The following is a 17359-nucleotide window of genomic DNA, read 5'->3' as shown; positions in this document are numbered from 1 at the left end:
CTAGTCAGCAGAAAGACCAAACACATGACTGGGATGATAACTTTCAGTCCCCTTTCCCTCCTCTCTCTCTTCCATCTCCTTCCTCCTCTACTGCCCCACTTTCTGGGAGAGAAGGAAGATTGAAGATTGAGTTCAATGACAAATGGCAAATGGATTAGTCAATCATATCTTTGTAATGTCATGTCTATGAAAATAAACATCTTTTTTTCCAGGACTGGGAACTGACACAATGTCTACCACTGAGCTATATGCACTGAAAGTAAAAATTCTTAACAGTGATATTCAGAGAGCTTCCAGAATGGTGAACACATCCACGTGCTGCGAGAATGGCATACCAGAGAAGTCATGGAAGTTCTGGCAACCCCACCCCACTATACCTTGCCCCATGTATTGCTTCCATTTGACTGTTTCTGAATTGTAGCCTTTATAATAAATCAATAGTAGTAGGTAGTGTTTACCTGAATTCTGTGAGTTGTTCTAGCAAATTTACCAAATCTGAGGAGAAGGTCTTGGGGATTCCTGATTATTAACTAATGAGTGAGATATACAGGTGACACCCAAGCCTTGCAACTGAAATCTGAAGTAAAGGGAGTCTTGCAGGACTGAGCCCCGTGGACTCTAATGCCAAATCTAGGTAGCTAAAGTCAGAATTGGACTGAACTGCTGGACACCCAGTTGGCATCAGAGAATTGAAGGATATGGGGAAAAACTCCAAACATTTGGTGTCAGAAAACCTACAATAACTAATACTCTGAGCTCACTTAGCCTAGACCAACCCCTTCCCCCCCTGAAAAAAAATATCACTTCTGCCTCATCAAGACATCACTCCACTGACTCCTTTACTCTCATTATCCATGACTTCCCTCTGGTCTTCACTTTCCTCCTAACCCAGCTTACAATTTATGGATTATTGTTATGATCACTCCTTTGCAAAACTCTTAACACCATGTCTGTCTTTCTCAGTGCCAGCACTGAGCAACTTAATGTTGCTACAGAAAAAAGTACACACCTACCTGCCAGAAACACAAGTCTAAAATAGACACACAAAATTGCCTAGATATGTAATTGTTTCCTTTAAATTCACCTTTCTAATCTCTGAAAGGCTACTACTTTCCAATCACTCTAACCACAATCTTTCTCATACTCATTATCCAGCTAATACCCTCACTTCACATTTATCAAATAGTAGCAACCATAAAGGAACTCTTGTCATCCTTCACCAAACTGATAAACCCATCCTATGTTTTCTTCTCTCCTATAAAAATAGTTAAAATGTTCTTAATTTCTATAAAGGTCAATCACATTCCTTCTTACATTCTCAAGAACTTTGTTCCCTGTGAAATCATCCTACTCAAAGTCCCCTTCTGTTATCCACTGATCCCTTTCTGTTAGACCACTGAGTCTCAAGGAGGGTAATTTAGCTCCCCAGGTAACCCCTGACAATGTCTGAAGACATTTCTGTTTGTCATGAGTAAGGGTTGGTACTAACGGCTTACTATATTGAGGCCAAGGACCCTGACATCATATAATGTACAGGATACCCCACACATATAACAAAAAATTATCTGGTCAAAAAGTCAACAGTGCCACCACTGAGAAATTCTGTACTAGATTCATTATACCACTTACCTTCAAAAGCCCTCTCTCTCTATTTCATTTTCTTATTATTTATTTTTACTTTTTATTTATTTATTTGCAGGATTGAGGATAGAATCTAGGAATGCTTTACCACTGAGTTACATCCATGGCCTTTCTTATTTTTATTTTTAGATGATCTTGTGAAGTTGCCCAGGCTGGCCTCAAACTTACACTGGTCCTGCCTCAGTTTCCTAAATTGCTGAGATTTATAGGCTTGCCACCATGCCCAGAAAAAGTCCTCTGGGTCCACATCCCCCTAAAGTTACCATTAATACTATGCCTTTCTTCATAGCAAGCCTTTTTTTTTTCCTTTGATACCAAGGATTGAACTCAGGGGCACTTAACCACTGAGCCATATACCCAGCCCTTTTTTGTATTTTATTTAAGACAGGGTCTCACTGAGTAGCTTAGGGCTTCACTAAGCTGCTTGAAGCTGGTTTTGAATTCCTGATCCTCCTGCCTCAGCCACCTGAACCGTTGGGATTGCAGGCATGCATCACCACACCCAGCAATAGCAAACCTTCTTAAATGAGTTGTCCACAATCCTCTCTCCATTTCACACCCACTTCTTCACTTATTCAGATTGGCTTCCACTCCACCTTTCTTCTGAAATTACCATTGTCATCTATAAAATCCTTGACTGAGTTTAAGTTGTCCATTTCTTTTCATTTCCACTTTCATCACTCTTGTCTAAGCCACCATCATCAGCTCCAGCCATCTTAACAGGTAACTTTGCTTTCATTTAATCCATTTCCTCAAAGCAACCAAAATGTTCTCTTAAAACATAGATTATTTTATTTCACTTACTTGCTTAAGTCTTTCAATGACTTCCTATTATATTTTAAATGAAATTTCAACTCTTGATTGAGATCTATAAGGTTCAAAATATTCTCATTTCTGTGCTTCTTCCCCAACTCATTCATCTTCTACCACTAGACCAGACCCTTTGCTCCCCATGTTTCACTACATTCTTCAAACATGTCAAGTTCTTTTCCATTTCAGATTGTGTACTGCTGGTCTTTCTGCCCCAAATGATCTTTCCTCTGTACTTTACATGGTTAGCCCAAAGCTGACTCCTCATCTTTAGATCAGATCAGATGTCACCTCATCCAAAAGATCTTCGCTAGCCGCCCTGTCTAAAAGTATCATGATGGCACATATATCTATCCTGTCACTCACTAGTATATCACTCAACCTATTTCTTTCTTAACACTTAAATCATCTTATTTAGTAATAATAAAAAATATTACCATAATAGTTAATACCTAAATATTCTTTCTCTGCACAGGTCTTTATTTACTCATGTAATCCTCACAACGTATCAGGTATTATTCTTATGCACAAATGAAGAGAATGAGACACAAAAGTTCACATGGCTAGTACTAGGACAAGCTAACATTTAAACTCAAGCATTCAAGTTCCAGAGTCCACACTTTTTTTGTTTTGTTTTGTTTTGTTTTTCTATTTTATTTATTATTTTTACTAGTATACTATAATTATATATAACCTTGGGTTCATTATGCCATATTCATACATGCACATAATTTGATCATTCTCATTCCCCAGAACCTTCCTATTTCCTCTTCTCTTCTCTCCCCCTAATCAGAGCTCACTCTTAACTATTATGTTATATACCTTCTTTCTGTTCACTTAATTCCTTTTTTTTTTTCCCCTCTTTGGTATCAGGGATTGAACCCAGGGATGCTTAACCACTGAGTCACGTCCCCAGCCCTTTTTATGTCTTACTAAGTTGCTTAGGGCCTCACTAAGTTGCTGAGGCTGGCTTGGTACTTGTGATCCTCCTGCCTAGGCCTCCCAAGCCACTGGGATACAGGCATGAACCACCACGGCCAGCTCACTTCTTTACTGCTGACCATGTAGGCAAATGAAATTGAAATCTTATCCATCTTATGAACAAGGATCTGATGCATACATAACTTGGTGAATATTTGCTTAAATAATAATAAATAAATTCCTAACTATCTGCATAGTAAAAATAGTGGTATTTTCCCCACTTATCTCATTAGTGTTGCTAACTGTCTAATGAATGGTCCTTAATTTGTCTGAATTCTTCAGATATAACTGATAACCTAGTCCCTCCTCTCTCTTTAAAAATTTATTCCCACTAACATTGCTGTCTCTGATTCTAATCACATGTATATAAGGAATGGTAACATACAAGTGAAACAGCACATGATGGACAAAAAGAGTCTTCCAATAGTATAAGAATCCTGTGAAATCCAAATAATTTACAACCTTCTATTCTGTGTTGGGATTGGTTTGACTTCTAACAACAAAATAGTAGTTTGCAGGCAGATGATAACCAGCCCGGAGTGCCATAGCTGGGCAATTGGGGAAACAGCTATATTTTTCTTTAGTAATTATGGCAGCATAGGGTGGTGGGGAAAAAAAGTAGACTTTAGAAACAAACAAACCTAGATTCAAATTGCAACTTCATTATTTAACAAGAAGGAAGACCTCTTAAGATTCTGTTCTTATCCAAAAAATGTTAATCCTTACTTCAGAAACAGTTATTCAAATTAAATGTGGTAAATTAAATGACCAACACACAGCACTAGGCATCAAATCAGGTTCCAAGAACAGTAATTTCCCTCCTTTTCCAAGTATTTAAAATCACTTTTTATTAAATTTTAGCTTAAGTTTATTCCAAGAATACAAGAATTTAAGCACCAGGCAATAATAACAATATGAGTGACAACAAACACATACTGAGCACTTATATATGCTAGATAGCTTTCTAAGCACTACATCTTTATAACACATTTAATTCTAATCATTCTCTATAATACATTACCATCTAAGTTTTATAGAAGGAAAAACAGGTTAAGTAATTTATCTAAAGCCATATATAAGTTAAGCAGTCATTCACCTAAAGATAACAACAAAACAACAAAAAGCTACAATTCCAAACCCCAAGTTCTCATAACTAATCTTTTTTTTTTTTTTTTTTTTTCCTGACTGGGGATTTAACCTATAAGTGCTTTATCAGTGTGCTAACATCCCCAGCTATTTTTATTTTTTATTTTGAGACAAGGTCTTGCTAAGTTGCTGAGGCTGGCCTTGAACTTGGAATCCTCCTGCCTCAGTCTCCTAAATCACTGGGATTAGGGGGTATGCTACCACACCTGGCTAAGCTAAGTATGTTTTTTTGGGGGGAAAAAAAGATGAATAAAGCTTTTTCCCTTGCCCTCAGGGAGCTTTAGTTCAGTTTTATATGAATTTTATTATTTCAAGTCATTTTAAATCACCCCAAGTTCATGTTTTGTTTTGTTTATTGTTACATTCAATAAACCTAGCACTAGATAGAGATATCTTCTTATTACAAAACCAAGTCCTAAAACCCAACTTTGCTTGGCAAGCATGTATACTTTCACCAACAATTAAGAAGTTCCCATGAACATAGGGCAATTTTTTTTTATTATTAAAATCTTTTTTATTTTTACAGACTGCAATAACAGGGCAATTTTAAAAAAGGCACCTAAATTCTACAGGTAGATCCTAAGACTAAAACCAGTGCATACAACTATGTATAACTGTCTTAAGTAGGAAATTCAACTATCTTTTAACTTTCCAATCCCATGCCATAAAAAGTGACTTACCTTTTACTTGTGTAAGATCAATCCCTTTCTCTGTTGCCAACTTCTTTGCAAGAGGGCTAACAAACACCCTTCCCTTTGGTCCAGCAGGAGCAGCTGGAGAGGTGGCTGAGGGTGTAGGAGCTAAAGGTGGAGGAGTTGGAGCAACAGTGGCCACCTTTGAAAAAAGTTACAAATTATTAATTCCCCACTACAAAGACTGGTCTGAAAGATTTAAATTTATATTTTCTGAGTAAATTAAAAGCTATTTTAATTAAATAACATGCATCCTTTTCCCCAAAGATCAAAATGTTCTTTCTTCTGCTTAATCAACATAATATAGCAATAGGAACAGCAAGAACAATACTTTACGTCAAAGACAGAATGAAGTCAAATCAGGATAACATGGAGAGGTATCAAATTTAATACTGCTGACCAGTATATACTATCCTTACAGTCTTTCTTCACTTTAATCTCTTGCCACTTCTTTATTTTAATTAAGTACATTGCCAACACAGTTTTTGTCTTTACTTAACCTAATTTCAAAGTAAAAAATTATGCTAGAAGGTTCCAAGTTGAAAAGTATCTTAAAAAATAAACCAACATTGCTACTTTCTAGCTCCCCATGAATGCAGAGCACTCAGAAATCAAGTTTTCTCAGACAGAAATATTCACCTAGTCTGAACTCACATGATTCCTAGCATCTGCAGAAGCTTCACTGTGTTATCTATCCATGCTTGGAGTTCATACAAGTTCATATTATAGGTATATACTATACAATATATAGTATATGGTGATATTCTAAATTCTGTGCAAAACAAGTATATTATGTCAAGCTTCCAATGATTACAAATACATGATTGACCTACTATAAAATGTAAATACCAAGAGGATAGGAAATGTCAGATATCATATAGTAAAGGTGACGATGCCACCTCCACATTTTTCTCAGCAGGACTCAAGACAGCAATGGAAAAAAAGTTAGGGCTCAAACTACCGACCATTAAATGCATGGCACAGTGCCAACTCAGCCTACAAATGTTAATCAACTATCCCCTTCCCTATCCATAGGATCTTGGAGCTGAAAGGAAGCTAGGACATCATCTAATCACAGCCATTTAATTTATTCTTCAACAGGATAAATGTTCCCCTGATTCCAGAAGCATACCTACCGGGGGTGGGGTAGGTGGTGGTGCTTGTGGTTTTAAATCAGCTACTTCAGTTGGCCTATAGTCAGCAAATGCTGCTATATCTGCCTCTTTTTCTACAATGATACAAAGTGGGGTTCCTAGAGGGACATCTCTTGTGCCTTCAGGAATTAGGATTTTTGCCAGATAACCTTCTTCCTGTACTTCAAAACCTTAAATAGAAAGAAAAAACATTATAGTAATTAAAAGACTCTACTAATACAAACTACTACTCTATTAATACAAACTCACAGTAGAGTTTTAAGTATAAGACTTTTTTCATTCTAACTAGTTACATAGCCTTTTTGTAAGCTATTTAACCTGTACCTCAGTTTCTTTATCTATAAAATGGGCAAAATTACAGTACAGTCAGCCTTCTCTATCCACGGTTCTACATTCCTGGATTCAAGCATTTGTGGATCAAAAATGTTATATTGTTAGGTCCCTGATAGTTGCATCTATACTGAAGATGTATATAGACTTTTTTCTCTTGTCATCATTCCCTAAACAATACAGCATAACAACTGCTTACTTAGATTTTACTGTATTAGGTATTAGAAGTAACCTAGAAATGAGTTAAAGTATATAGGGGGAGGTTAAGGTGTAGTTCAGTAGTAGAGGTCTTGCCTAGCATGTACAATCCCCAGGACCAAAAAGAAAAAAATAAAACAACTATATGGCAGTGAGAGAATGCACGTAAATCATATGCAAATATTATGCCATTTTATACAAGGGACTTAATTATCTGGAGACTTTGGGAGGGGCAATTCCCCACCCCCTCTAGATACCAATAGATGACTATACCTACCTCAAAAGGATTTTATAAATTTAAATGAATATTTCTCAAGAAACTAGAAACAGTACCTGGTACAAAATGAATAACAAATATAGCTGACCCTCCAAATCCATAGGATTAAAAGTATTTAAAAAATACATTTGAGCTGAACATGTACAGACTTTACTCTGGAACCAATCTTTTATGGATTCTAATCTGCTAAATAAAACTATCAAAGATTAGAGAAAGTGGTTAGTTCTAAAAGTTCTTAAAAATCTCCCCAAGGGCAGACCCCATGCAGACTTATAGGACTCCAAGATAGTGTCAATTATACAGCTAAAGATCAGAGCCGCAGGGATGTGAAATTAAAGAATATCCCAGAAGAACAGTGATGTGCAAGTTCAATTCTAAAAGCTTCCTTGGAGCTTTTCAAAGAGGTTTTATTTAGTGTTATATCAAATATTTCAATGTGAAGAAATGCAACCTTACTGGAATTCCTATGGTGTTGACAACTTATATTTTATTCAGCTACTGCTTTTTTTAGTAAGGAACTCAAACATTTAGAATTGCAAAAGAAAAACTAAATGAAGTCACTGGAAAGGATAAATAAGCTTTGCCTCCTATATCTTGGCTTTCTGTGATGGTGTGCCCCCCCCCTTTTTTTTTCTTGAGTACAAAATATTTTATTGAGATAAAGGAGTCTTTATAAAAAGTTATGTCAGTAAAATAAGTTAAGCAGATTTGGATGTAAATGAATTTAGCCAAGGGTTACCAAAAAATATTTCAAGCACTTCTTACTCTTTCTTAAATCACATATATGATATAATATATATATGATACTATATATTTTTAAGATAAAATCATATATTCAAAACTTGCTATTGTAATGACAGTTTTTCTGGGCAAATTCCATTTATAATACATGAGTGAGTTTTCAAGAGTGCTCTAGAAAGTAATTAAAACTCATTTTTCCAGTACTTTGCAAACACTTTGCTGTGCCTCTCTTTGATGAATCCTTTTCATTTCCCAATTGAGAATGCCTAATAAAAGACGTGTTTAAAAAGGAAAAAGAAAAGGCTCACGAGTGAAAGAATTTAAAGAGTATGACACCAAGGTAATATTTCCATAGTGACTAGAGTTTTTAGAGTCACTCTCTATAGTGACACTGGTATTCAAGTTAGAGAGAAGCACAACTATTGTTCTCAAGGTTTTTATTAGAAAAGAACCTTTTTTTCTATTAATACCTTATGGAGATGGCGACAGTGGCACACACCTGTAATCTCAGCACCTTGGGAGGCTGAGGCAGGAGGATCACAAGTTCAAAGTCAGCTGGGCAATTTAGGCCCTAAACAACTTAGCAAGACCCCATCTCAAAATTAAAAATTTAAAGGATTAGGGATATAGCTCAGTGGTAAAGCATCCCTGGGTTCATGCCCCAGTAACCACCTTCCCACAGAAAACACTCCTTTATGGAGAACTACAATATGCAAAAGAAAAAGAATTGCTCTGGTGAAGCAGGGGAGGGAAATGGGGCATTGTAGGGTTCTACTCTTTAATTCTCCTTTGCCAAGATTCCAGTGAGTACTGATGGAGTTTAGGAGAATTCAATCTGCAAAGTACTAACTGCAGAAGATGCCTAGAATCTTCTGCTGCATCTCTGTAGAATGGACAGGCTCCCTTTATTGATGACTACAGAAAAAAGAGCAAGAAATTCATAATACCTACAAATATCTATAAACATTATCACAAATATAAGATTATCTATATGGGTTTTATTTCTAAGCATAAAAACAAATCAAAAAAGGGGGATACATGGAAATGTAATATATTGGAAGAGATTAATATGCATGTCATTTTCAAACTATGAAAACAATCTAAACCCTGGTTTCAGTTTTCCCTTGAAGTCATCTTAAATTTTTTGATATTTTTCTGCCTTGGGGGTGATTTCCTCTTTCATTTCTTTGCCCAGTTTAGACAATGGAAGTTCAGATATAGCATTTCAGTAACATAAAAATGAGGCTAAGAAGCAAACTCTGGTCTGAGAATAATCTTTTAGTTGACATACTCTTGATTCATTGAATGCAATATGGACCTGAAATATCTGACTATATACATTTTTGTTATAAACCATCTTGTCTCAGGAAATGAATCCTAAGAATTGTAAAATTTTTATATTATCACTCACTTGTAATAAGAATGAATGGCAATCCTCTTGCTCATTGGAAAACTTAGTGCCTCAACCATTAAGAGCTGAAGAAATCTCACCTATAGTAGCCTTGTCAGTCTCTATTTCTGCCAACAAGTCTCCTTCACTTAGCTTCTCACCCACTTTTTTTTCCCATCTCTGAACTGTGCCCATTGTCATGGTGGGAGAAAGGGCAGGAAGAAGTACCTGCAGAAGGAAATACATATTATTACTTAATATTAGGAAGCACTGGACACAAAGCACTCAGGCAAGCTTATACAGTTTCATGGATTGATAGTGACTATGATAGTCCAAACAATCATCACATCAAAAACTCAGTGTCTCAATAGCTTTCCACCAATTAAATATTCCTTCAGCTCTATCAGCTTTATAGTTCATCAGCCATACTCAGACACATCATTCAAAGTTCAAAGCAACAAAAGACAGATTTTTTTCCAGTCAAAATTAATTCTCAACAAATATCTAATCATAGAGCATCTTTTCATCTTTTTGTAACACTTAGGCTAAGATAGAATTTTTTTTGCCAGACATGGTGGTGCAAGCCTGCAATCCCGGTCACTCAGGAAACTCAGTAGGAGGATTACAAATTCCAGGTCAGTTTGGGCAATTTAGTGAGATCCCGTCTCAAAAGAAAAGATAAAAAGGACTAGAGATGAAGCTCAGTGGTAGAGCACTTGCATAGTATGTACAAGGCCCTGCACCACCACACATCAAAAAAAGATGGAAGTGGGGTTAGACTTAGGGTTAGGGTTAGGTTTAGGGTTAGGATTAGGAAGGGGAGCAAGAATGGAGGAAGGAAGGACTGTATAGAGGGAAAAGAGGGGTGGGAGAGGTGGGGGGGGAAGGGAAAAAAATAACAGAATGAATCAAACAACATTACCCTATGTAAATTTATAATTACACAAATGGTATGCCTTTACTCCATGTACAGAGAAACAACATGTATCCCATTTGTTTACAATAAAAAAAAATTTAAAAAAAAAGATGGAAGTATTTTGTTTTTACAAAATGATGTTGGCCCATACCTCTCTGTTTAAATTTTACTGTGCTCTGTACATCTTTTCACCCAAAGGAAACCACATTTGTTCCAAACTTCCTAGACATAAGATTAAAAAAACTAATAAGAACTATTCTTTGGGAACTATAGCTAATAAAAATGTACATTAATTCAATTTCACCATTCACAATCTATATATATTTCAAACATGTTATAATGATAAATTTATAGAATTTCCATCCACTTAAATTAAATTTTTGAACTAAAAATTTTTAAAAGGTGTGGTTCTTTTTTATTTTAGAGTTTTTTTTTTTTTTTCGGGGGGCGGGAGAAGGGTGCTAGGGATTAAACAAGGGCTTCATGAATGCTAGGATGTGCCCTACTGCTGAGCTACACTCCTAGTTCCTCAAAAACTGTTCTTATTATAGTCACTGCCACCCCAACAAAATGGAAACCTTATTGACTGATCTGAATTAAAAATTAAAAACATCTCTAACTGGTCCTGAGTTAGAAGTAGGAACAAAAATTAGAGAAACGGCAGTTATTAACCACCTCTGGTCACTTTGGGGAAAAACAATGCAGAGGATATTGTTTGGCTTCCTGGTCTGGTTGCTGCAGATTATGGGTTAGATTCTCTTTATGTGTATATTACTCCTTATAGATATTGTTTGTTTTTAATGTGGTGCTGTAGATTGAACCCAGAGCCTTGTGCATGCCAAGCACAAGCTTTACCACCAAGCTATACCTGTAGCCCCTTTTTATATTTTATTTTACCATTTGAGTTGGAATAGTCAGTCTCCCAAAATCTAACAAGAACACACAGAGGAATATCTTCAGATTTGGCAAAGGATTCTTAGATTTGACACCAAAATTCAACTGAGCAACAAAAAAAAGTAGGTAATATACATTTCATCAAAGTAAAAATGGCCTTGGCTCTCTGTACCTTCAGTGGAGCTTCCAAAAAAAAAAAATAATAATTAAAAATTGGTTTCCTATTTATACAGTTTGTGTGTACATTGAATTTGGATGATTATTCAGTTCTTCCATTATAAAGGACTTCATCTGTTGTCTTCTTAGGCTTTTGCATCTAATTAGCAACATAGTCTTATGTTGAGGGTAAAATAATTTCAATTAAAGATGTCTCCAGAAGGGGAGAAAAAAGTAAAACAAGACTGTAAATTCTCTAAAAGTGCTTTTTTGTTCAAATTTGCCATCTTCATCTGCTTCTTAAAAATGACTGAAGTTGTGGGCCTGTAATCCCAGCAGTTTGGGAGGCTGAGGCAGGAGGATTGTGAGTTCAAATCAGCCTCAGCAATTTAGCAAGGTCCTAAGCAATTCAGTGAGACCCTGTCTCTAATAAAATATAATAAAGGGCTGGGAATATGCTTTAGTGGGTTCAATCCCCAGTAGACAAAAACAAAAAAAGACTAGAGTTGATAATCTAAATAATGAAGGCACAACCCTAACACTTGCATACAAAGCCACAGACATAGAATGTAGAGAAATGAGGGCTTATCTAATGAGATAGAATCTGCTGAACAGGATGAAATAACTGAGTGAACTGAAGACCAGGTAAAATTTCATCACAAGTGATTGTACTAACAATCCTTACAATGGAACATTATTTCCAATGAAGAAAATGATTCCTACACAAAATTTTCTAGAAAAAAATAAGTTAAAGCAAGTTCAGAGGTTAATCCTTTAGAAAAAGGATAACTAGTTTTTTTTAATCTACTTTCAACATTAAAAAATATAAATATACAATGGTACAGAATAGAGGACATGGACACAAACCCAAATAAATACAATTTTCTCATACTAGACAAAGGTTCCAACAATATGCAATGGAGAAAAGATAGCCTCTTCAACAAATGGTGCTGGGAAAACTGGAAAACTATATGCAATAGAATGAAACTAAACCCCTATCTCTCACCCTACACAAAACTCAACTCAAAATGGATCAAGGACCTCGGAATCAGACCAGAGACCCTGCATCTTATAGAAGAAAAAGTAGGTCCAAATCTTCAACTTGTTGGCTCAGGATCAGATTTCCTTAACAGGACTCCCATAGCACAAGAAATAAAAGCAAGAATAAACAACTGGGATAGATTCAAACTAAAAAGCTTTCTCTCAGCAAAGGAAACTATCAGAAATGTGAAGAGAGAGCCTACAGAGTGGGAGAATATCTTTGCCAACCATACCTCAGATAGAGCGCTAATTTCCAGAATCTATAAAGAACTCAAAAAACTCTACACGAAGAATACAAATAATCCAATCAACAAATGGGCTAAGGAAATGAATAGACACTTCACAGAAGAAGATGTACAAGTAATCACCAGATATATGAAAAAATGTTCAACATCCCTAGTAATAAGGGAAATGCAAATCAAAACTACCCTAAGATTTCATCTCACCCCAATTAGAATGGCGATTATCAAGAATACAAGCAACAATAGGTGTTGGCGAGGATGTGGTGAAAAAGGAACACTCATACATTGCTGGTGGGGTTGCAAATTAGTGCAGCCACTCTGGAAAGCAGTGTGGAGATTCCTCAGAAAGCTTGGAATGGAAACACCATTTGACCCAGCTATCCCACTCCTTGGCCTATACCCAAAGGACTTAAAATCAGCATACTACAGAGATACAGCCACATCAATGTTCATTGCTGCTCAATTCACCATAGCCAGATTGTGGAACCAACCTAGATGCCCTTCAGTTGATGAATGGATAAAGAAACTGTGGCATATTTATACAATGGAATATTACTCCGCAATGAAGAATGATAAAATTATGGCATTTGTAGGCAAATGGTCGAAATTGGAGAATATCATGCTAAGTGAGATAAGCCAATCTCAAAAAACTAAAGGACGAATGATCTCGCTGATAAGCGGATGAGGACATATAATGGGGGGTGGGACGGGCTAGCATTAGGTTTAGGGTTAGGTTTAGAGTTAGGCTAAGGAGAGCAGTAAGAATGAAGGAAAGAAGGACTGTGTAGAGGGAAAAGAGGGGTGGGAGGGGTGGGAGGGGTGGGGGGGAGGGGAAAAATATAATAAACATCATTACCCTATGTAAACGTAAAAAAAAAAATAAAAAAATAAAAAAAAAATATATATATATATATAAATATACACAGAAAAATTCTAATACAAACTGATTTAATTTCTTAGAAAGTGATTTAGTACAATCAACAGTGATTGAATTTATAGGTTTCAGTTTTGCTGCAGTGCTATTCTATGTCTATTATATGCTTACTCTTTACCATCATTTATGAACACTACAGGAATACTTCACCTACTCTGGGAAAGTAGACTACCACATATCAAAGGAAAACATTCTTAGGTAGGAGGTCAGGGACACCAAGGTGGCAGAGGCAGGGTCTAAGAAGGATGCTGCTGGAGGACAAGACAGGGAGATGGGTCAGGTCTCTGTTAGCATTACCATGCCAACTCCTGCCACTGGTTCAGTATTTTTAAAAGACCAATGGGGTAAATTGAGCAGTATTCTAATTAGGTTTTCTAAATCAATGGGGGAAAATTGGAAAATATTCTAACAATGTCTCATAAGATGACCAACGGGAGCAAATGGGGTAAGATTTTCAATTAGGTCCATAGAGGGAAAAAAATGCCTCACAATTCAGCATATCAGACACTAAATTGCCAGACAGTAGCGCCTTGAAGCTCTCTCTTGCTAGACCCACTCCACTCTACCTGATAGAGCACTATTTCCATTCTGACCGTCAATAAATCTGTACTTTGCCTATTACTTGTGTGTGTCTTGCTCAATCCTTTGTTCAGGACACCAAGGATCTGGACCCCAAATGGACGCCCTGACAATAACACCAACTGAGGACTTTCAACAAATGGCACTCTATTTGTACAGGCAGTAAACATAAGTAAAATCATCCTAAAAAATCTGAACATATGCTTTGTGTTTTTCTTAAGAGCTTTATGGTTATACATAGTAGATGGATTCATCCAACAAACTCATTCATACATGGAAATTGATTTCATTTCAGCCCCTCTTTTCGCTCCTGTCCCCTCCCCACTCCTGGTCAGCTGCCCTTCTCCTTCCTCTAATCTACTGGAATTCCTTATTAACTTGTATTTGATTGGTTACTTATGTAATCTTATCCTTCCCTCCCATTTTCCTTTACTTTAACTTCCACATATGAGAGAAAAACATTGAATCCTTGAGTTTCTGAGTTTGACTAATTTCACTTAGAATGACAGTCTTCATTTCTATCTATTTACTGGCAAATGCCATAATTTCATTCTTTTTAATGGCTGGGTAGAACTCCATTGTGTGTGTGTGAGTGTGTATCACAATTTCTTAATCCATTAATCTATTGACAGTCATCTGGGTTGATTATATAATTTAGCTATTGTGAATAAACACTGATGCTCTAAACACAGATGCTATCAACAGTGATGGCTATGTTGCTGTATTATGCCAATTTTAACTCTTTTGGGAAAATACTGTGGAATGGGATAGCTGGGTCATATGCAGATTCCATCCCTAGTTTTTTGAGGAATCTCCAAATTGCTTTTCAGAGTGGTTGTACTAGACTGCAAAACGTACAATTGTGGAACACAATTTTCTTCAGTGAGAACTGCTAAGCATTATGCTGTGTATTACACTGAGGTTGAGTGGAGAAAGGTTAAAAGAACTGTCCAAGTTCACATAACTGGAAATAACAACTAAGAACAAAGCTGTCAATTTTCATGGTTAAATCTCTATATACTCCCTAATGACAAAACCTAACCATATTTAATGTTAGTTTCCAATATGTGATGGCCATCTATGAAAAATGTATAGCTATAAAATCATCTAGAACAAATACTTAGCTGAGCCTCACCTGCATATGAGTGGGATATGAGCTACCAGGAGCCTGAGCAGGGGTGGATGGAGATGCAGCAGCAGTAGCAGCAGCCGGAGTTGGTGCTGGGGCTGCTTGTGGGGAAGGAGCCGCTGAGGAATCCAACGTATAATTTTTAAAGGCCTCAATATCTTCAGGCCTAAGGAAGAGAAAGAATGCATAAATATAAAGGGGTTATAAAGTAAAGTTAGCTCTCACATAAGTCTTTCTCAATTCTGAGTTAAAATATTCTGAAAAGCATTGAACTTTGAAAAATTGTGAGGGTTCTACTTACTTTCCAACTGTGATACAGATAATGGCTCCAACAGGAACATCTCTAGTACCTTCAGCAACAAGGATCTTTGCCATATAACACTCCTCCATGCTCTCAAATCCAACAGTGGCTTTATCAGTTTCAACCTTTTAACACAAAGCAAAAACTTAGATTTGTACTGCCAGTTCACAAAACTCTCTGGAATTATACAGTTCAACAGTTATATAACGATAAAGTCATTACCACAGACTTGAAAGAAGGAATTCTTTTAAATTATATTGAGTAAAGATCAGTTTGGATCAGAGGGGTGATGCATGCCTGTAAACCAAGTGAATTAGAAGGCTGAGGCAGGAGGATTTCAAGTTCAGAGTCAGCCTCAGTAACTATTCGAGGCCTAAGCAACTCAGTGAGACTCTGTCTCTAAAGAAAACACAAAAAAGGGGGCTGGGGAGATAGCTCAGTCAGTAGAGTGCTTGCCTTGTAAGCACAAGGCCCTGGGTTCGATCCCCAGCACCCAAAAAAAAAAAAAAAAAAAGAAAACACGAAAAAGGACTGGAGATGTGGCTCAGTGGTTAAGTGTCCCTGAGTTCAATTCCCGGTCCAGGGGGGGAAAAAAAAAGATCAGTTTGGCCAGCTGCTGAAAACTTATTTAACCAGGTCTTTTTTTTTTTTTTTTTAAACTTTTTTTAGATGTAAATAGACCTTTATTTTAATCACTTATTTATATGTGGTGCTGAGGATCGAACCCAGTGCCTCACACATGCTAGGCAAGTGCTCTATCACTGAGCCACAACCCCAGCCCTTTATTTAACCAATTCTAATATCAAGTTGTGGGGGGAAAAAAAAAGCAAAGGCAATAATTATGCATTCAGAAAGCTATAAAGCTGTTCAGCATAGCAGTCCTTTAGAACTCATCTCCATATTTTAAAACTTACTTCTGCAATTAGATCACCCTCATTGATTTTTTCTCCTTCTTTTTTCTCCCAGCGGGCTATTGTGCCTGCCTGCATTGTGGGGGAAAGAGAAGGCAATGGAACCTGAAGGAGAAAAAAGGAGAAGGGTTAAATTAAAAAGAGATACTTAACTCTCAAGTCTAGTTTAAGCTTTTACTCAATTCAATTTCATGCAAAAAGTTTACTGAGTCCCATTACACAATGGGTCCTGGAGATAGAAAGGGAGTTCTTGCCCACCAGAAGTTTATGGTTTCCAGTGGCAGGCTTCCTCCTCCACACTCTTGTGGGTCTGACAAAGTCCTAACCTCAGCAGATGTTCTGCACACAGCCCAGGCTTGGAGCTCTTCTTTGAATGGGACAGACCACAAGAAGGACGCTCAGGAGCTGCAGCAAAAGCTAGGTATTGGACTAGGCGCGATGACAGATACTGGGAGGAGTTGGAAGATCACTGGGCCTCTGAAGGAGGTTCCCAAGGCCAAGAAGTGTGCCCTGAAGGGCAACCGGGTCCCAGCTCTAGAGCTTACCTTCTGATGCGGGGGGAGACTGTAACAGCGGCGGCTAGACGATCCCAGAAGTTGTAGCAGTAAGCGGTTCCGCGGAGTGGCGCCAGAGTTGGGGCTCCAGCCGCCCAGTGCCCGGACCCCGCCATACCTTGTAGTTGTGCTGTTGCAACGAACCGGAGCGGGGCCAGACCGCCGGTTCACACACAGAGCTGCAGGTCCCTCCAGCGAGGTCGTCCACCGAGCCCCGAGTCCCGTCCTCGGGGCTGCATTCCGGGCCCGTCGCGCACAGACGCGCCACATAGTACCACTGAGTCCCCACGCCCCAAAGCCTACACGGTCTCCGGAGTGACCTCTCCAGGAGCAGCGCGGCTT

The 17359-nt window shown here is 37.5% G+C and overlaps 2 protein-coding genes across 3 annotated transcripts in view; one reads left to right on the top strand and one right to left on the bottom strand.

The window, feature by feature from the left end:
* Pih1d2 (PIH1 domain containing 2) overlaps window positions 1–440 on the top strand; it is a 29538-nt gene extending 29098 nt beyond the window's left edge. The window contains exon 8 of one of the 2 annotated variants that reach the window (XM_047517500.1): window positions 213–440. In XM_047517500.1, the coding sequence (XP_047373456.1) occupies window positions 213–257 (45 nt within the window). In that variant the 3' untranslated portion in view covers window positions 258–440. The remainder of the gene's footprint in view (window positions 1–212) is intronic. The other variant, XM_047517499.1, reaches the window with a different exon arrangement.
* The window catches only part of Dlat (dihydrolipoamide S-acetyltransferase), a 35365-nt gene extending 18006 nt beyond the window's left edge, over window positions 1–17359 (bottom strand). Inside the window, exons 1-7 of the mRNA XM_047517498.1 lie at window positions 17009–17359; window positions 16467–16568; window positions 15553–15677; window positions 15258–15417; window positions 9462–9588; window positions 6407–6594; window positions 5259–5412 (exon numbers count right to left, since the gene is read on the bottom strand). Coding sequence (XP_047373454.1) covers window positions 5259–5412; window positions 6407–6594; window positions 9462–9588; window positions 15258–15417; window positions 15553–15677; window positions 16467–16568; window positions 17009–17287 — 1135 coding nt within the window. The 5' untranslated portion in view covers window positions 17288–17359. The remainder of the gene's footprint in view (window positions 1–5258; window positions 5413–6406; window positions 6595–9461; window positions 9589–15257; window positions 15418–15552; window positions 15678–16466; window positions 16569–17008) is intronic.

The sequence above is a fragment of the Sciurus carolinensis genome, chromosome 11, assembly GCF_902686445.1.
Source record: "Sciurus carolinensis chromosome 11, mSciCar1.2, whole genome shotgun sequence".
Lineage (NCBI taxonomy): Eukaryota > Metazoa > Chordata > Mammalia > Rodentia > Sciuridae > Sciurus > Sciurus carolinensis.
This window is presented reverse-complemented; position numbering and strand designations above follow the sequence as displayed.